Genomic DNA, 22,300 nt, shown 5'->3' on the forward strand with positions numbered 1-22,300 from the left:
TTATAAATTCGTTTATTTTTACAGGCTCAGTTACATAAGTTTAAAGGAGCCGAAATCTTAAATATATTTTTAAAACTATATATATGAACAATTTTCTTAAATCTATGGTTAGTAATGTGGGAAACCGATTACTCGCGTTGGACTCGAGATTAAAAGGGTGACATTTTCTCAGGAAAAGGATGGGGTATAAGGAAAGTATTACAATGTTGATAATCACACACACTCAATTCTTAAATCTATTCGTACATCTGTTGTGAATTTACATTTCATTCTCCTGTTTATAGCAAGCGGACCAATTACTTACAAAGGAAGAAATGGAGGGTATAAGGATATAAGGATAATCACACACGAACATCGATAGATTTAAGGAAAACATATATTTGGGACATGTAATCAAGGTCTAACCGAGCCAACACATCTCTCACCGGCACATTGGGCTGCCTTCCTCTAGCCCGAAGGGAGTTCTCTAAATTCGATCTGGCAACAAGATACACCTCACACGACCAAACAACGTGTTCGATGTCGTGGTAACCTCGGCCACAAACGCAGATATTGCTGCCGGCCAGATTGAAACGAAAGAGTAGCGCGTCTAACGAACAGTGATTGGACATGAGTCGGGAGAAGGTGCGAATAAAGTCCCGACTCAAGTCCAGACTTTTGAACCATGGTTTGAGGCTAACCTTAGGGATAATCGAGTGAAACCACCGGCCCAATTCATCTTCGTTCCATTTGCGTTGCCAGTTAGCGATGGTATTTTTACGGACTAAAGAGTAAAATTCATTGAAGGCGATTTGACGCTGATAAATATCGCCTTCAATCGCACCTACCTTTGCTAATGAGTCAGCCCTCTCATTACCCGGAATTGAGCAATGAGAAGGGACCCACACAAAGGTAATGACATAACAGCGTCTGGATAAAGCACTCAAAATTTTTTGTATTCTCTCAAGGAAGTACGGCGAGTGCTTTTCCGGCCTCACTGAACGGATAGATTCGACAGAGCTAAGACTATCCGTTACAATGTAATAGTGTTCAACATGTCGTGAGGCGACGCTGTCCAGCGCCCAATGAATTGCTGCCAATTCAGTAATATACACTGAGCAAGGATTCTGAAGACTGTGTGAGGTGCTAAAAAATTCGTTGAACACTCCAAATCCTGTGGACTCATTTATAGTGGACCCATCAGTAAAGTACATATTATCACAATTGATACCCCTATATTTTTTATTGAAGATCGTTGGAGCGATCCTCGATCGTTGGTAATCTGAATATCCATGGATATCTTGCTTCATGGACAGATCAAAATGCACAGAGGAATTGATGTAGTCAGGGAAACAAACACGGTTGGGAATATACGAAGAAGGATCAACCTGCATGGAGATGAATTCATGATATGAACTCATGAATCCGGAGTGAAAATTTAGCTCGATCAGCCGCTCAAAATTTCCGATCACCAATAGGTTCATGACCTTACACCGGATGAAGAATCGAAGGGATAATAAATTGAAGCGATCTTTTAGTGGGAGTAGGCCTGCCAAAACCTCGAGACTCATGGTATGCGTTGAGGGCATACATCCCAACGCAATACGTAGACAAAGATACTGAATTCGCTCGAGTTTAATTAAGTGTGTTTTGGCAGCTGATTGAAAACAGAAACTGCCATACTCCATCACTGAGAGAATAGTTGTTCTATACAACATTATAAGATCTTCGGGATGGGCTCCCCACCAGGTGCCGGTAATTGTACGGAGAAAATTTATTCTTTGTTGGCATTTTTTACTCAGATACCTAATATGGGCCCCCCAAGTACATTTGGAGTCGAACCAGACCCCAAGATACTTGAATGACATAGCATGAGTGATCGGTTTACCCAAAAGTTGAAGCTTTGGTTTTGCTGGTCTATGCTTCCTAGAAAAAACCACCATCTCTGTTTTCTCCGTGGAGAATTCGATCCCTAGCCCAATGGCCCTGGTTGAAAAATTGTTCAAAGTATCTTGTAAGGGTTCTTGTAGATCGGATTCTGTTGATCCTACGACAGAGACCACTCCATCATCTGCAAGTTGTCTTAGGTTGCAATTTTGTGTAAGGCAATTGTCGATGTCGCTTACATAGAAGTTGTACAAAAGGGGGCTTAAACATGAGCCCTGGGGGAGGCCCATGTAAGAGACCCGACTTACTGCCGAATCTCCGTGAGAAAAGTTCAAATGCTTCTCACAAAGCAAGTTATATAACATATTCAATAGAGGCGGCAGACCCCGAGAGTGTAATTTGTCTGTCAAAACCTCTATTGAAACAGAATCAAAGGCCCCCTTTATGTCCAAGAATACTGAAGCCATTTGTTTTTTTCCGGCGTAAGCCATTTGAATTTCTGAAGAAAGCAACGCAAGACAATCATTCGTCCCCTTGCCCCTGCGGAACCCATATTGTGTATCTGAGAGTAGGCCATTCGTTTCAACCCATCGATCAAGGCGAAACAAGATGATTTTCTCCAACAATTTCCGTATACAAGACAGCATTGCTATTGGGCGGTACGAATTGAAGTCGGACGCGGGTTTTCCGGGTTTTTGAATAGCTATAATGCGCACTTGTCTCCAATCATCTGGAACAATATTATGCTCCAGAAACCGATTGAATAAATTCAACAAGCCATGTTTCGCCACATCAGGGAGGTTTTTCAGCAAGTTGAACTTAATTCTATCCGATCCCGGAGCAGAATTGTTACATGAAAGGAGAGCAAGAGAGAATTCTACCATCGAAAACTCGGAATCAAGATCGCACCTATCTTGTGGTATATCTCGAACAATTTTTTGCACAGGAGCGGAATCAGGACAAACCTTCCGTGCAAAATTAAAAATCCATCGATGTGAATATTCCTCGCTTTCATTTGTTGAAGAGCGATTTCTCATGTTACGAGCCACTTTCCATAATTTTTTCATTGACGTTTCTCGTGACAAACCTCCCACGAAATTTCGCCAATAAGCTCGTTTTTTTCCTTTGATCAAGTTTTTAAATTGATTTTCAAGGTCCAAATACGATTGAAAATTTTCAATGGTTCCACGTTTCCGAAAAGCTTTGAATGCGTTCGATTTATCCTGATAAAGCTTGGAACATTGGCTATCCCACCATGGATTGGGAGGCCTTCGACGAATAGTGGAGCCTGGGATGGGTTTCGTTTGAGCGCGAACCGCGCTGTCATAGATCAAACGAGAAAGGAAGTTATACTCCTCCAATGGAGGCAAACCATCTCTGGAATTGATGGCTAGAGCAATCGCGTCCGCATATTTTTTCCAGTCAATGTGTCTTGTGAGGTCATATGCCATGTTTATAGATTCAGAAGAATTCGACCCAATGGTGATGGAAATTTTGATTGGCAAGTGATCACTACCGTTGGGGTTCTGGATTACATTCCACTTGCAATCTAACGATAGTGAATTCGAGCAAAGCGAGAGGTCAAGAGCACTTGGGTTAGCAGGAGGTTTAGGTACACGTGTTGTTTCCCCAGTGTTCAAAAGTGTCATATTGAAGCTGTTACAAAGATCATATATCAACAGTGAACGATTGTCGTCGTACTGTTCCCCCCAGGCAGTTCCGTGAGAGTTGAAGTCTCCCAAGATCAATCGTGGCTCAGGAAGGAGTGAGCACATGTCAACAAGTTGCTTGCGGCTAACCGCAGCTCTCGGAGGCCAATACAAGCTGACAATACAGAGGTCTTTTCCTCTGATGTTTGCATGACAAGCAACAGCTTCAATCCCTCCAATAGGTGGAAGGTCAATTCGAAAAAATGAGTGGCACTTATTGATCCCCAATAGCACCCCTCCGTATCTGTCATCACGGTCCAAGCGTATAATATTAAAATCGTGGAAAGAGAGATCATCTCGCGAAGAAGGCCAAGTCTCGGACAGAGTAAAAACATCACAATTGAACTTATGAATTAAAAATTTGAATGTATCCAATTTAGGGATAAGACTACGACAATTCCACTGTAAAACAGTGATACCCCAAAAACAATGGTTCAAATTATATTTAGAACGCCAACAGAAAATTCAAACCGAATCGGGAGTGTGGTGGTGTGGCTATATCTCGATCACATCCAACCTGAAATGGGACGCACTTTGACGCCACTTTCGACCCGGAAACAAAGCTCGAATTCGATCGGGGAAAGTCACCAGTAAGTCATTCACAATTTATCAGGCATCCAGTGATCAGATGACACCGCGAGGCTTTCAAAATGGTCCTTCTCGATGCCGAGTGTTTAGTTTAGTATTTCGAATGGCCTTTGAATTTGGGCGAACGGATTGAGAATGTCTGAAAGTCTAAGAAAGCGTATATAATTTTAAACATCACCATCATTACATCAACAAATTCGAACACGCTCCTAAATTCACAGATGCTCTTCTTCACGTTTGATTCTATAAATCATCTGTTACTTCACGAATAACTTGCACGTTGTTTTATGCTGCAGGAATCTGCTGTTGCATTGATATCAAGCTATTTGTCGAACCGCTCTCAATATGTTGACTTCAACGGTACAAAATCTGATATTGTCCAGGTTGATAGTGGCGTACCTCAAGGGTTGATCTTAGGCCCTCTATTATTTTCCTTGTTCATAAATGACCTACCTAACCATATGAACTACTGCATGGTTCACCTGTGTGCCGATGACTGCCAGTTATACCTATCAGGTAAGCTGAATGACTTAACGACCGTTGTAAACATGATCAACATTGATATTGAAAATATTATTTCTTGGAGCAATAACAATGGACTAATCCTCAATGCTTGTAAGACTCAAGCTATAATTTTTAAATCAAGACACATGGATGTACATGGAGCTCCGTCTGTCAAAATGGATACTAAGAACATAAGTTACTCGGAAGTTGTGAAAAACCTTGGTATCTTAATGGACAGTAGCCTAAACTGGAAAGCTCAGACTAATGCAGAGTGTCAAAAAGTGTACTATGCGATGCAGACCTTGGTGTCACTCAAACAATTTACCCCTCAGCATATCAAATTGAAACTTGTTCGAGCATTAATCATTCCACTATTTGAGTATGGAGATGTTCTTTATGCCAAATCAATGAGCGAAAATGTTCGCAAATTGCAATTGGCTTTTAATACAGTTACCAGATTTGTGTATGGATAGATTTGATTTGATTTGACCATATCTCAGAATTTTCAAAATCAATTCTGAACTGTAGTTACAGCGAATATATGGATTTCCGAACGTGCAATATGACTTTTAAAATACTAAGAAATGCCCCAAAATACTTGGAAAACCTTTTCGTTGCGTCATCACTTCCACGAACCCATAATTTGCTACTCCCAAGATGTGAAACAAATGTTTTGAGAGTTTCTTTCGAACATCGAGCAATAAGGCTATGGAACAGCTTGCCACGGACGATCAAATCAACAACCTCATTCCATAAATTCAGAAGAGTGTACAAAATGCATTTATGTGATTAGATTAGCTATAGATAGCGGTATTAATACATACTTTGAGAACCCTTAATAGTTTACTTGTATTATGAATTTTATAGAAATAAAATAAATAAATAAAAATACTATCAACACCTCAGGTAACTTTGATCCCGCTGGATATGACTCAATGGAGGCAAATAATGTCGATCGCTGAACCACGTGTTCTGATTGAACTGTTGAGGGCAAGTCAGGTGTCCAATAAACTATATTAGGTATAGTTCAAGTTCAACAAGCTCTTTGGCCAGAAGATATCAATTCTCAGTTTCCACTATAAAAAGAACTCTTCAATCTTTTAGTTATGCATCTCGCTGATGGGATTACACCCATTTCAAGCAGACGCGAGGATACTATAGAGACGGGTTGAACTGTCTCAAGTTATGCTGGAGAGAAACGAGCGTGAAAACTTGCTTTCCAGTCCAACGACTATTGAAACAAATAAAAATCCGCTTCGGTAGAGAGCTAACACACGTTTCACTTCAGTAACCCAAGCAAAGGTCATCGACGTCGGTGGTCATACCATAGTACTGGCATCGAGTCCAATTAATGGAAGCAATCTTGGAATAATACCAAGGCCCAGAATAGCGAAAATGTGTATGGTCATCTCCTTCGATGGGAGACTGCCTGTACTTCTTTTGTTATTCCTTCCTGCATTGGATTGTTTCAAAAGTTTTTACCCTCAATGGCCTACGGTGTGTGGTTGTTTCGTCATGTATCAACTATATACATACTCCATTTTTATATATATGTATATATATATATATATATATATATATATATATATATATATATATATATATATATATATATATATATATATATATATATATATATATATATATATATATATATAAAAATGGAGTGATGTCTGTCTGTCTGTCTGATTTTTCTAGACTCGGAAACTACTGAACCGATCGACATGAAAATTGGTATGTAGGGGTTTTTGGGGCCGGGGAAGGTTTTCGTGATATCTTGAGACCCCTCCCCCCTCTCTAAGGGGGGGCTGCCATACAAATGAAACACAAATTTCTGCATTACTCGGAAATTAACCAAGCAAACGAAACCAAAGTTGGCATGTGAAAGTTTTAGGGTGCAATAAATGTTTCTATGATGGTTAGACAGTCCTTCCCCCACTCAAAGGGGGGGGCTGCCATACAAATGAAACACAAATTTCTGCATTACTCGAGAATTAATCAAGCAAATGAAACCAAATTTTGCATGTGGAGGTTTTAGGATGCAATAAATGTTTCTATGGTGATAAGATACTCCTTCCCCCTCTCTTAGAGGGGGCTGCCATACAAATGAAACACAATTTTTTGCATTACTCGGAAATTAAACAATCAAACGAAACCAAAGTTGGCATGTGAAAGTTTTAGGGTGCAATAAATGTTTCTATGATGGTTAGACAGTTCTTCCCCCACTCAAAGGGGGGGCTGCCATACAAATGTTATGAAAATGACAAAATCAATATTTTTTGAGAAGCTGCATTATTTATTTTTTTAAATAAATTTGAAAAAAAAAACACATAAAAAAATTATTAGAGGGGAGAAAGAAGGAAAAATGTGATCTGATAAACAGCTGGATTTTCTTTGCGAAATAACTGGATGCTTCAAATTCGCTTCATATTGTTTCTGCTAGTCTTTTATTTTCCTCATATTTATTAGACCTATCACTTAAAATAGTGCTTTCTGTCTGGCGCACATCAATCGCGCTTACACGTATTTGGTGGTAATACCATTAGTTTCAAGTTACATAGAAAAAATCAATGCTCATCGAATATCTCGTTATTGAACTTGCTAGACACTAAAATAATACTAGAAAAGAAAACATTCACATCTTACAGACATACCATTACGCACTATATATTGCCAGCGTTTCCTCGACGTTCCTCTCTCTTCTAAGCCACTCGATCCAATGTCAGCTTTTTTTCGCTAAGTGCTAGCGTATCCTTGACAATGACTACTAGCAACGGTATACTTCCAAGCACCATGCATACACCCATGCAGTAGAAACAGATCTCGTAGCCACCGGACAAGTCCCGCAGAAGACCTGGAGTTTTTGTGTTAATTTTTGTGGGGAAGATTTGTGTTCAACAAATGGTTATGCGTTAGATTTAATTTGGTTTGGTTTTTTGGTTGGGGAATCACAATTCGCACAAATCACGAGACGGAAGGCGGAAGACGACGCACGAAACGAGCAGACGAGACGAAACGTATTGATTTGCAGAAAATCGAAAAGAGAAAGAAAAGAAAAAATTGATACAAAATTGTTCGTGTGCTGAAAGGAGACGATTCGATCGAAACGGTTTTAAATGGTCCGAATCGGATCGAGGATTAAACCTGCTAATGGTGGCACCGAGATAGCACCAATACTCTGAAACATTCGCACCAGCCCGTAGCTCGAACTGATCCTATCGGTTCCGAAAAGGTCGGTCAGCAGCACCGGCACCAGCAGGTACCAGCTACCCAGGCACAATCCGTAGCATCCAGCGCTGCACACGATCACGATCCACCTGTCAGTCGTGGGTATTGTTAGCACAGCCGCACCTGCTCCCAATATGCTACATGGGAAAAAGAGGAGCGTTAGATTATCTCAGCAATGGATCGATTTCGGACATTACATACGCAACAATATAGGTCTTCTTACGGTCGAACAGATCCAGATCGGACAGCCATCCAAGGGTTAGGCGCCCGATCAAATCCAACGCAGCGCTGACTGCTACCAAATATCCTGCCTCCGATTTCGTATAACCTGAAAAGAAAGAATGGAGAGAAAGGATGAAAAAAGAATAAAGAGAAAGAATGAAAATAGAAACGAATTCGGTTTTATATCGCCAAAAAGTATGATAGAGAGTGATCCTCAACCCATACCCTTTTCATTATAAAGACCAATAAGTATCTAAAATGTTTGTTTTAGATACTGTTGTCTGGTATTCAGACTCATGTGCTACAAATGCTACGGGTATTACATCCGCAAACGTTAGAATGGATCAAAATATGTAAGTTCAAAGTACTCGTACTGGAACAACAGCGTTTGATAGTACTGAGAATAACGGGTGTTAAATAAAAAATGAGAATTTTTTCAATACCATTCGTAAAATTTTCTTTCTCCAAGAAAACTGCTCTTTGGGCTCCCTAGAAACAGTAGGCGTGTTTGGTTTTGCTAGTTTGAATTTAGTCAAAGCAAAGATGGCGTCGAAACGTATTGTATTGTACGGTTCTACGAAATGCATTTCCAGCAAGGAAAAAAGTTCACGGTGGCACATTTTAAGGAAGAAAATGTACCTGTTAGTACGGTATATCGTATCCTGGGTTCCCTGAACGTAGAGCGGAAGGTCGGAAGTGGTCGTCCGTTGACGATAATGACGAAGCAGAGGGAGACATCGTTAAAGAAGCTGTTTGACAACAAGGACGCAACCAGCCTGCGTGACGCTGGTCGGAAATATGGCTGCTCCCACGTATTGATCCATTGGACCCTCAAGATGGAAGGAATCGTCTGCAGGAAGAAGACGAGGTCGCCGGAGTACACGGAGGAGCAGATTGAGACGGTTAAATCACAGTGTCGGTGGATGACCAAAAAATACCGCGGGACGTCTTTCGTTCTAGACGACGAAAACTATTTTCCGCTGTCCAAAACGCATATTCCAAGAAATGATAATTATTACTCCAGCGACAAGTCATCCACACCGCCTGAAGTGAAATACAAGTTCAAGCAGAAGTTTGAAAAAAAGGTTATGTTGTACATCGCCATTTCCGACCGGGGCATTTCCAAGCCTTGGTTTAAGCCGAGCGGTCTGGCAATCAACCAACAAATCTATCGAGAAGAGTGCCTCGATAAAATCCTGTTGCCGTTCCTGAACGAGCATCACGCGGATGGGAAGTACGTCTTCTGGCCGGACAAGGCGTCTTCCCATTACGCCAAGAAGACGCTGGCGTATCTTGAGGAGAAAAAGATACCGTTCGTGCCGAAAGATAGTAACCCAACAAACTTGCCCCAGTGCCGCCCAATAGAGGATTTCTTTGGCTCACTCAGTGCCCTAGTGTATAAAAACAATTGGAGGGCCAAGGACACGAAGCAACTGACTACAAAAACCCGGAATTGTATTCGGAAAATGGACGTAAGTGCCGTACAACGTTCTTGTGAGAGCATCGCGACAAAGTTGCGTCGAACAGCAGTCCACGGCCCTTACTAAAACATTCACTGACATTTTTTTGAAGAAAATACATTATGTTATTAATAAAAAATACTGAAATCGATGAAAAAAAATAATTTTTTTTATATGTGATTGAAAAAATTCTCATTTTTTATTTAACACTCGTTAGTCAGGGCAAACCCAAGGTTCTCAGATGCTGATATCGCGATGCAATGCCATCCGAACGATAACTTTACTGAGAAACCGTCTGCGAATACATTGAAGTTCGTTTCGTGCTAATGAACAGTCGCATCGGACACTGAAGCAGCATGTAGTGGCCAAAACACGTGCTACGTGTTTTAACGAGGTATGAATGTCCTTGATTCAACGGTGATTTCTTATGAGCGACGAAATGTACGTGAAGATGAATTTTGAACGGTTTATCGGCAATGGCTCGAGATGTCTCAGGGTTTCCGGTTCATTTTCTGACTAGAATATTCCTGATCAGGCAAGAAATTCGCTACCGCGGACTAAAAACCGTGTTTTGATTACCAACGGGACAAACGGATAGTTTTGAAAATTCCTTTACCCCGCTTCCCTTCGCTGCCAGTTTTGGAATCCTCACACAGACTGGTTCAAATGCTCCAAACGTGGCGATTGTTATACTTAAGATAAAGAACACTTCGGTGCACCGACAAAAAATTGCTCAAACTAAATGGAACTATCATTGGGAATCGTTATTGACTTCATTTGGTGTATTTCGTCGAAGCTAGAACGAGATAACTGTTGAGGTACAGGAGACTTCGAAGGAAACTCGAAACCCGCGACTGGAAAAAGAAAGAGAGTTACGGCTGATTTAGACGATGCCAGTCAGCGCTCTAGTTGAAGTATCCAGTGAACAGCGAACAGACACTCTGTTCAAGTTACTTTTACCAGTATCGAACAAGTAATTGGCCTCTAACTTGAACAGAGTGTCTGTTCTCTATTCACTGGATACATCAACTAGAGCGCTGACTGGCATCGTCTAAATCAGCCTTTACTCCAGAAGGCTTAAAGAAGATAGGATTGGGCTGGGTCATGCGGACTCCAGCGAATCTATTTTTCAAGTTCATTTTGCTTGAAAAAAAAATTCTTGCAACTTTTTTCCCCATATTTAGCTTTTGTGACCGAGCTAGAATTGGAATAAATGTTGTAATATACTTCTAGTGTTCGGAATAATAAAAACCTAACATTTGGCGAGAAATAAAATTGAATTACAACAAAGTCGATAATACTGAAATTTTAGAATCTACCAAAATGTCAGTTGTGCTTTTATGATTTCAAACGCTAGCATTATTTGATGATAAAACGTAGTTCATTCATTTTATTCAATTCGATTATTTTTGTCTTCCGTAACAATACTTTCTTTATGTAGTGGATTATTATAAAAAAATAACATTTTTCCCCTCCTGATTATTGGATCTCTTTTGACATTTCGATTGGATTCTTTTTGTCAACCAATTTGATTCTATCTGCATGACGATCTTTTGAAAAAGATCGATCTTGACAGATTTTCTAAACAGCCTAGCGATTCACTGATTAAATCGGTACCAAAGAATCGATCTTCGCTGAAGCGATCTTGAAAAAACGAATGCCTTTTTTCCAGTTTATTTATTTGTTCTATATAAGTGCAGAAAAAAACTTGAAAGCTATGCGTTGGTGGTGCACACTTTCGATGATGGATTCGCAGTCGTCTTCCTGAAAGGTACTGGTGGTTCCTTTGTTCAATAATGTCGCTTCCATTGATTTTGGCGGTTGCAAAATCTTGATATGAACTCGCAAACACTTACCGGATAGACTATCTGCCCATTGCCTGTATTGCAGTCATATCTGATCTGTCCATCACTCAGTTTCGGTTGTCGGGAGGCAGTGTTATTTAGCTCAAAAGGTCGTAGTCAGTATGTGGGACGTTCAGCTATACAAATCGCTGAACACAGTTGAACATGGCAAAGTTTAATTTATAATACAGAGAAGTTTCATTGAAAGGGCTTATAAATTGTATACTAGGATTCATATATCAACATGCCTACGTCAAAATACTTTGTGAAGTCATGCTATCTTAAGTTACTGAGGATATTCGAATAAGTCGTGTAATGCCTGTCGAATGAGCAGTGTAATGTCTGCTGAACCATTCCGAATCCCTGAATTCCATAATGGTATATTTTATCCAACAAACAGCATCCAAAGAACGAACGTGAAATCTCTCAAAAGAAAGCATTGCATTGGGGCAGAATGAACCAGCAGCCTTAAACATTTTGGATAAAAGCCTACAGTTGACAAATTTGTTGTTGTTATTTTTGAAGAGGTGTGAATCCTCCAAAGACATCTCAGTCGTCATGTTTAGCCTGACCATGAAAGTAGCTGCCGGTTATGAATCTGAATCTGCATAACCATACATATTTCTTTCCAGCTAGAAATCAAGCAGATCTTCAAATTCGGTAAGGAAATTGTCTGGCCCTTTCATTGGAACGAAAAGCAAATTGACAATCATCGAGTAGATCACGATTCGTTGTCCACGAGACTTAATTTGGGTAATGAGTTTTCTGTTAATCATTTTCTCAAGACTCTTACTTTTGACCAGTGGCGTGACCGGGTGACACCCGGAGCAGATGTCCTGTGTGTCACCCCTCCATTAAAACTTTGTTTTCAAGTATTTTGGCGTAACTCTAGTTAGCATGCTTGTGTATCATGAAGTGCTAACCGACGCAAATTTCTCTCGTTCTCGTTTGTGTCATGATTCGTAGCATGTAACAACAAATGCAATGTTTCGCAATGTGAGTGTTGGTTTGGGTGCATTTTCAAACTCACTGTATGATTTGAAAGCGTTTCTTGAAAGTCCCACTACACGATGAACTTTAACACATCCAATGCAAAACGTATGGTTTTGGGTGCCAATGAAAATATTTATCTTGATTTTTTATACGGAACTTGCTGCGAAATGTTGATTTGCGCGATAATAGCTATATCCTGTGAAAAATATTAGCCCATCGGGCTTCATTTATTAGTGTCACAGATGTCAAAATTTAAGTTTTTTGAAAACCGAAAAATCATCTAAGTGGAAAGTACTTGAAATCGAGATTTTCAAAAGTTGATGCCAAATGTCTTAGAATTGTATGAAACGTTCAGATTTACTGTTATCTCGAAAAAAAAATTTTAGCAAAAAAAAAAACCTTTTAGTACATGGTGGTTTTTCCGTCTGAAAAATTTTTGAGAAAAAAAAATCCAGATAATATATTTTACAGCTTGCTCGTTAAAGGGTTAATGTTTTACTCTACAGAGAGAAATAATTGGTAAATGCTACCAATCTTTAGCTAATTTCTACCGTACTAATGAACATATATGGTCGGGGTTTTGCCAAAACGAACCAAGCGCCAAAAACATTATTTTGAGATATTTCAATTTGAAGTTTGGGCTTTCACTAATTGACTGTGTCTGATCAAATCTATCATTTTATCGCTCACGTGTTAAAAAACAGGATGTCAAACATGATACTCCCTTCCAAGCTGTAAGCACACGTCTTCGTCAATTTCTAGTTCAGAACCTTTATGAAAATGAAAAAAACTAAATTTCGTTGCTGCTAGACACGCAAAACTTCGTTCTCTTTGCAGCCAGAGCGAACCAAACACATGCTAACATAGTATCACTACACAACAGTGACAACACATTAGTATTTTGTAATAGCTCTGGATTAATTTCATGAATGGTATATATATTGACTCACTTTTGCTCTGTTTGACATAATAATATCTTAATAAAATAACATAACACTTTGACGTCCGCACGTTTCGTAAAAAAATATTCGCTTGGCGCCGGCAGCGCTAATTTGGATTACTTGGCTAGTCGTCGCTTGTGGTGCACCCGTGGCCGAGTGGTTAACGTCTCACATTATCATGCCGGGTGTTCGGGTTCGATTCCCGTTCTGGCCGGGGGATTTTTTCGTCAAAGAAATTTCCTTCGACTTGCACTGTGATCACGCGTATTCTAGAGCTTGCCCCTCGGAATACATTCAAAGCGTGTTATTTGGCTTAGAAAATCTCAACTAAGTATTAATAAATGACGCTAGTTATGAAATGTATGAAACGTTGAGACGGCAAAAGTTCCACAGGGAACGTTAACGCCATTCAAGGAGAAGAAGCTTGTCGTCGCCCGTTCTTGACATTATCGGGAAATTATAAATTGTTAAGTTTTACTAATCTAACTGTTAGTTTTCATAAGTTCTCAACCCTGTTCCCCTACTTTCATGAAATTTCGTAGATATGCATACGTAAATATTACAAACACTGTTCACTGAGATATTATGCGCACGTAACCACAGTGGTGTCGTGGGCAATCAGCCGGTAGTTTTCGTACGTAACCACTGTGTCGTTCCATGCAAAGTGGCAACATTGCCTGACCCTAACTTATCAACTATTCTCTAAATTTCCTAGCATTTATATTATTTGGTAGAAGATTTTTCCCCAATTGTCGAGAATCTGTTACTCTGTTACACATATTTGATACAGTAGAGCTAATTTTTGTTTTAAAAGCTTTTTTACATAAAAAGATCCATTATCATATTCGCTTCATAGAAATAGAAAACGTAGCACAATGTCGTCTTTGTCAAATTGCGCGGCAAGGTTGCCACATTTGCACAACTCGATTGGACATGAGGCGAACGGATCACAAGATGCAGAATTGCGATCCGCGCGGTTATTTCTGACTCGTTCGGATTTTTAAATACGGTTGAGTAGTTAATCCGTAGATGGATTTGGAATTACGGAGGAAATTACACTATCAATTTCCTCAGGGCGTAATTTGTCGACTAAATAAACTAAAAATATGTGTATAATGTAATCCCTACTTTTGCCATTCAACCGAATGCCTCCAACAACGCATAGAACCTAATACGTGTAATGTTGTAATAAAGCTGATTAAAGACTTCATTTTTTGTTTGAATACTCGTGCTGTAATGTCATGATAATGTATTGCGTTTGGCCTGACAATAGCAACTGTGGCTGTGTCGGAGTTGTTCATGATAGCATCTCGTAAATGTTTACTTCCATATGCCGCTTTTGTTAACCCTTCTTTGCATGATTTTTTATTCATTGGTGAAAAAAAACAAGGTCCAAATACGATCGACTCAAAGAGAAATTGTTCTTTTATACAATTTTTGGGCATTCAATGTTATGATGGATATTTGGACCATTATGCAAAGAATTTTTAATTGTGTCATGAGAATCGCAGCCGTTTACTCTCTACCTTCGCGAACATGTTGATCATGAGTTGATGGCTCACGACATCGTAGAATGATCCGATCGCGTAGAATCATCATATGATACACATAAGAATTTGTCGAGTACACTCTCTATTTTGTTTCGTCTCCTCTAACTACCGATCATAAATTAATTCAAAATGAGTTATCGAGTTCATAATGAATTAAGTACATGTGGCGGGATCTCATTGTTTTATAATTATGCAATATCCGTCTTGTCCCTTCAAAACGTCCGGGGGATTTTTAGTCAAATAAATTACATCTGAATTACACTATAGTCACTCATAATTTAGAAATTGTCACTCGGAATACATTCAAGTGTTGCTTGAGATAGAAATTTCAACGAAGTACTAATAAAAATGACGAAAGTAGTACGTTACTACCAAGGAAAGTGGAGTGGAATGTAAAACGTAATGTCAGAATTGCCGTTCGGACGTATCCCGTAAGTTTGAACTTATTTACATAGATGGTATCTAAACAACACTAAACATTGACTACAGTTGCGCCGGCACGGTTGATTGTCGTTATGAACCAGCACAAGAAACAAAGCTGCAAATTATGCGCCAGTGGTGGTACCACGATCAAAGCATTCCCTGAATCACATTAGACGAGCCAGCTGGCGGAAGCATATGCATAAAGGTTACTAGGTTACTATTTTCAACGACAACTGTTTATTTATTATACTGCTTCAAATCCCTTGTACGAAATCTAATGTAACCATACCAACGTAAGTAATAACATAACAAATCCAAACTTTTCGTCTTGCCATTCCTCATACGTCTTTTCTAAATAGTGTAAACTACGAGCCACCTGTTAACTCCACCATCTTGGTTACTACTACGTTGAGAATCTAGTAGTCATTTAATTCAACCATCTCATTGATGCGCGAGTATGGGTGGGTTATAAAAAGAAGATGGAGAGCGTCTTATAAACGGTGTGTGTCGACGATGAACTCTTGATTATTGTTTCTTCTTCGAATCACAACTTCTCGTGTCTCTGTGCAGTCGCCTGCTATGATTCCAGCAACGTTTTCAACGTGTGCATTGGATCTACACAGGTGCTTTTCAGCTGGTGTTTTAACAGGATTGATGACAATAGCGTGATTGTCATTATGCAATCTGTACATGTGTGATTTGGAAAATTTCAATAATTCGTTGTGCTCATTCAGTTTCCAGCTCGCCGGCAATGCGCCTGGCTTTAGACGAATTGTGGTTACTGGCGTACGTGTGGATGGAAGTTTGATGAAAAGGACGTAGCGCCATCTCTGCCGCAATTTCGCAAAGTGACCCAAGCGCCAGAGGGAAGAATTTTCAGTACGAGACTTTTCGCAAAATTGCATATATTATATAATGCCGGATTTACAATCCTTCACAATGAGGGCGGTTTTTTTTTCTTCAATAACGATTTTTATTCGTCAACCAATCAGAGCGAAGCGCGAAATCACCCATGACAGTGCGAAAAAAGATAGAACTCTCCAAGCTTTGATTGCGAAAATCGCGTTGCTTCGACTGGAGGCACTACATACATCAGACTGGTGGAACAATATATGCTAGATGGGAGGAACGATATATTGAAATAAATGTTCAGCTCTATACATATGAAACGCTTCATCAAGTGAGAGCTGAGTCGATCAACTATTGCAAGCGCATTGCTGCATAATCATAATTATTTTTACATATTTCTGTTAATATTCGATTGAATTAGTTTTTCAATTATTAATTATCTGGAATTTTATACTTGCATTCACACTTCTAGCGATATCGCGCACCATTGTAAAGGAAGCATAATCAGCATACGCGTACATTACGAAAATCTGATCTGTACAAATTGTGTACAATTGATAGAAAAACATTGCCATCGGCTTGATTTTTGAAAAAATGCAGTTTTGTTTAAGCTATGATACCAACGTTGGTTGTGGAAACAGCAAATTTTAATCGCTGTTTCCACAACCGATTGGCGTTCATCCATCAAAGTATGCAAGAATCTGTTTCCAATTATTTCACCTATTAAAACTCCAAAATTCCACTGTTAGGAGGAGCACGAGAAAGCATCAGCGAAAAGAGTTTTACACATGTTTTGACTTTGTAGCATGCGTCGACCAGGTTAACGTAGTTGAAAACCCGATTGTAACAATTATGGACAAAACCAATTTTTTCAATCCACAATGCAATTGAAAAAATTTAAAACATGAGATAATGCCGTCCAAAATTATCCGATGTAAAGCAGATACAGTTTACGCGAGGATGTTTTGAGTTTTGTTACAAGATACGTTTCGATGGAGAAAAATATTTATTTTATAAGAATAGCTTTTCGGAAAAGTGTTTTTTACAAGAAAGAAGGCATGTGACTCTCATTATGCTAAACGGCCATTACGGAAGATATTATTATGTGTGTTATGTGGAATAAACTGTCCCTGCTCGTTCATCCTGTGCTATCAGAACTGATAAAAAAAATCCCTTCGCATCACAATCAAATTACGTCACATCACAGGGGCCACGTGGACAGAAAACGCATGATTTAAGACACCCACCTCCCCCTCCGTGGACAATCGTGGACATTTCTTATACCCCTCCCTCTGTTGTCCACGTGGACATTTCTACAGTTTTTCAAAAAACTGTAGAAAATTCAATTTTTTCGCTTAAATTTTATTTCAACTTTGTTTCTACTTTCTATTCCACGTTTTATTCATATTATCCATATTATATATAGATTCACTGGTCCTTGGACCAGTTAAAAAGCAGAATTTCGTAAACAATCGACGCCATATTCAAATGGAAGATTTGCTGTAAGGGGCATTCGAATGTAATTTGAAATGTTATGAAAATTGACATTATTTTTCGCATGACAAAAACGTTGATTAAATTACAGAAAAATGATTTCCTCAAATTATATTTCATACCTGTTGTCGCACTCAGTGCGAAACTTCCATTGAAATCTTTATGTTTATCCAATTTCATGATCAACGCGAATCAAACAATTTATTGAAGTTCCCCTCAATTTTATTTGACGTTTAACATGCCGGAGCAGTTAAAACGCGAATGCCGATAACTGGTTTTCCTTTTTCGCATAGAGGAGGCGATCTGGCGTAGTGGTAACATCCATACCTCTCACGCTAAAGGTCACGAGTTCAATTCTCACTCCCGACATTCTTCCAAAAATGGAAGCAAAGTGACGAACCAGCCAAATGTGTTGAAAGTCACTAAAATACAGATTAAAAAAAAAAAAAAAAATCGCATAGTTAGTGAATGTTTACTGTATTAGTCTCAGGCAGGGTTGCTGACTATAATTTTAAAAAAATCAGGAAAAATGAAAATAAAAATTAGGATAAATTAAGATAGCTCATATTGGGTTGTCCGAAAAGATAATGTCGATTTTTGGGAAAACAAAAACATCATTTTCAATCAAAGCATTATAATTTAATTTAATATCCATAGTTCTGTTTCACAATCTTTAGCTATCTTTGCTTGAATATTCTATCCTCCCAGAACATGTTTGCTTCCTCGTCGAAAACTGCTGCGAGCTATACACGTGAAAAACAGGTTGCTTGGTGGTAGCTCATAATACAGAATGCATTCCAAATCCCACCAGAAAAAGAGTATATATTTCTTCGGGCGAAGACCATATATGTAAAAGAGTTAATAAGCATGGTATCGCATAATTGGAAATGCTAGTATTTCGCCTGACCTTTTGATCGTATATATTTTTTTTTTCCGAAAAACCTTCAACATCACTACAGTCAATTGCAGAGAAATCAATACATATTCAAATTTTCACTGAATTCATGATCCATGCTTTGGAATGAATCCAATGTCCTGGAAAAAAGGTAATGAAGATGGTCGAGTTTCGAGCGACATAGCATGCGCTGCCATAACTATTTCGCAAATAGTGACATCAGTCGTTGTGTTTATCTTTGATTGCCCACCGCATCCATGTGAAAATGCTATTTTCAGGAAGTAATTTATCAATTAAAAACGTTCATTTTTGTAAAGCTCCCGTTGACTTTGAGGCTAATGTGATAGCGTGGAGTAAATATTTGTGGAATCACGTCGAAAAAGACGGATAAAAGTGATATTTCCATGCGGCATTTTCACTCCCCCACGTTCATCGAAACAAACGAAGTTTCATTATTTTACCGTTATGAAGTTGATTTTTCGAAGGCTCTCAGTGTCGGTGTGTATGTTGTGAGATAATAATCGCCAATTAATCAAAATTTCATCGAAAATGTTACTGTTTTCGAGAACTAAGCATACGACTGCTCTTTTTACCTTTTTACCACATGAATAATCGAAATAAGCCACGATATAGTTGTCATCTGTTAAAAAACAACCAGTTGAATGATTTCATGAGAATTTTGGCTCAAATTATCATGCAACCGTGAGTACTTTCAACATTGTTTTGTTTCTTCCATATACATTCCATATTGAATGCAGATAATTACGACACGATATTTTGTTTGCCAATACAGACACACTTAGCCTACTTCTCCACCTCTATATGTACCTCATTGGAATGAATCTTTACTCAACAAATGAGGAAAGCACATCAGCAGTGGAAGACTTGCTGAATTTTTCATAATTTTTATGATATTTAGTACGGTATTTACCATAGTCCCATCATTAAAGTTGATGCTACTTTGAATCAGACGAACAAATTATATATAAAATCTATTTATATTGACTGTGGATTCAAAAATTTTCTCTTGAGCAATTTTACACTCTGAAACGTATTCCTACGTTAATAACTGTGGGAATACATCTACATACACTACATCATCCGCAATAAAACGATGTTGTTCCTCAAACTTAATCTCGTTGTAATTTCATAAATTCGTCAGACAATCTGATTTCATGAAATTTTCTAGCATTGTTTTGAAAAGCCACGAAACAATTGAGGGTAGTGATAAAAAAAGTTAGATACAGCTTTGCGTCTGAAGAATTTAAGTTAATGTAAGATATATACAAGTGCGAACCGGAGAACTATCATGACAGAAAACTTTGACATGGAAACCAGTATGCTAAATACGAATAATGTAAAGAGTACAAAAATCAGGATGAATTGAGTGTTCGTCAGGATATCAGGGAGCGTGCTAAAAAGTCTGGGAAATCCTAAAAAAATCAGGAAGGTTGGCATCTCTGGTCTCAGGTCTAGAAAAGAACTCTTCAGCTAGACCCGATGTCATCCAATTTCTTCACAATTTTGACTGCCAGCCTAGTTAACATATTAAGGACCGCGCGTTTTGAGGCAAACTTGAACGCTTCATTTGTTCAGATTCCACGAATGAGATCGTTTCCTTCGATGTAGATGAGACGAAGGTGAGCCATCGGTAGTAGGCCTTGTTAGATTCTTGGCAAGCCAAGGATTTAAACTTCAAGTGTAGAAACACGGGTCATTTCGTGATCCATCCGTAAGGCAAGGCGCGTATAGCGAGCGTATAGCGCTCGTAAACGAACACGAGACCACCAACACGACTCATACGTGCCACAAACGTAGCGTGGTGGAGCGCATATTCAGTCGCAGTTTGGTGTAAATAATGTGCCACTCGCATACAATGTCTGATTCACACAGTTTTGCGCGATATATTTATTTACTAACACAATCACCCGACCGGTACGACCAGCATGAGAAACTGTGGTTCAGCCACAGCGTCACGCGAGTCGTGTCTCACAAGCGCTCCACAATCTCGCGTCATCTGGCCAATTTGCGCCGTTCTATCTGTTTTCATTAGCCACAAAAACAGGCGCTATATCGCGGCAAGTTACTCGCGCTATACGCGTCTCAACTTGCGCCTGGCCTAACAGACGAAACGCGAAACACGAGAAAATTCGTGAGCGGATCGCAATATGTTAATCTGATGGTGTTAATATAATTTGTGATCACTTATTTTGTAATGACCAAACTTACAAAACAGCCATATCAGAAATTTACGACCTTGAAATTTGAAATATTTATGAAATTTGTCAGGTGGTTTTGGATGAGATTGAAATCAATGTTCAATGAAAAACAAATTTACAGAAAAAAAGTGCAATGAAAAAGATAGGAAAAATCGAAAAAAAAGATCAATTTTCGTGATTTTCTGAGTACACAGAATTGACCAAAAAAAATCGGAAATCAGAGAGAAAAAGATCGATCTTCTGAACATCGATCCAAGAGCGCCCAATCCTAGTTGGAATTCATCGAGATTAGTGGCTTGGTAAAAGCTCATAACACAGATTTGCTTCCAGTCCCACCAGACCTTCAGGCGAAAACCTGCTTTTGGGGTTCAATTCACATGCCCAAGATTTCTTTCACTCAACATAATTGTGATTGATTTGCCCTTCATAATTCGCTACAAGTATGTATTTTCGTTACGTTTATGAAACGAATTGCACATTAAGATGCGTTCCGGAATCCGATTAGATTTGAAATCAAATCCCATCGGGTTGTACAAATGATGCAACCTTGGAATGCAGAATGCAAAAGTTGATCTCGTTCGGATTGCGATATGTTCAATCCGATCGGGATCCAGAATATGGGTTAATAGGTATTTCATACATTGAAGCGCTTTTCATATCCACGCTTCATCAGGTGTTCATGAACGGTGGTTTTAGTGAACTGTAGCAAATCTACTAATACATGTGTCGTGTACTGAGGATTAATCTTGATAAGTGTCTCGATTTGATTGTCATCAGTAGCAACATGAACTTTTCAGACAACCTAATAGAGTTATATTATAAGATTACTAGATATCAATAAAAAAAAACATTGCAAGAAATAGATCTCCAGAGATACGGTCCGTCCACCTACGCAGTGGTGTAGCGTGACCGGATGACACCCGAGACGGATGTCTTGGTTGTCATCCCTCCAATCAACCCTCGTTATCAAGTTTTTTTTGTGTTTTTTTAACACTATAGGTAGCGTATCTTGAAAGATTTCATTATGATCTTTACTAGTCCAATGATTGGTATCTTCCACGTGATTTCAGGGGCATTCAAATACCTACGGAATATTGATATCTCTAACAAAAACTCACTTTCTGAAACTTCGTCATATTAATTTTCCAGTTGCAGAATCGACGTTTTCAGTTCACAGTCAGATGTTAATAACATGCGCCGAGCTTTTTTTTTTATTTAAATCGTTTATTTTTACAGGCTCAGTTACATAGGTTTAAAGGAGCCGAACTCCTTACTGTATTGTTACTAGTATATATACATTTTTCCTTAATTCTAATGTTAATAATATAGGAAACCGATTACTCGCGGTCAACTCGAGTTTAGAAGGGTGACATAGTTTCTGCAGGAAAAGGGGGGGAATGCGCCGAGCTTGAATTGCTTCAAAAATTTCGGCTACTTCTTTTGACGATTTTGACCGCTCTTGTATTTCCGATGAAAACGACGAAGTTCTCCAGCATTCACGCCTTATTTTTTTAG

The 22,300-nt window shown here is 38.9% G+C and overlaps 1 protein-coding gene across 1 annotated transcript in view; it reads right to left on the bottom strand.

Moving 5' to 3' along the window:
- Positions 1-7,086: 7,086 nt before the first annotated feature.
- LOC129764973 (uncharacterized) overlaps positions 7,087-22,300 on the bottom strand; it is a 70,874-nt gene continuing 55,660 nt past the window's right edge. The window contains exons 8-10 of the mRNA XM_055764675.1: positions 8,097-8,223; positions 7,812-8,032; positions 7,087-7,521 (exon numbers count right to left, since the gene is read on the bottom strand). Coding sequence (XP_055620650.1) covers positions 7,370-7,521; positions 7,812-8,032; positions 8,097-8,223 — 500 coding nt within the window. The 3' untranslated portion in view covers positions 7,087-7,369. The remainder of the gene's footprint in view (positions 7,522-7,811; positions 8,033-8,096; positions 8,224-22,300) is intronic.

The sequence above is a fragment of the Toxorhynchites rutilus genome, chromosome 2, assembly GCF_029784135.1.
Source record: "Toxorhynchites rutilus septentrionalis strain SRP chromosome 2, ASM2978413v1, whole genome shotgun sequence".
NCBI lineage: Eukaryota > Metazoa > Arthropoda > Insecta > Diptera > Culicidae > Toxorhynchites > Toxorhynchites rutilus.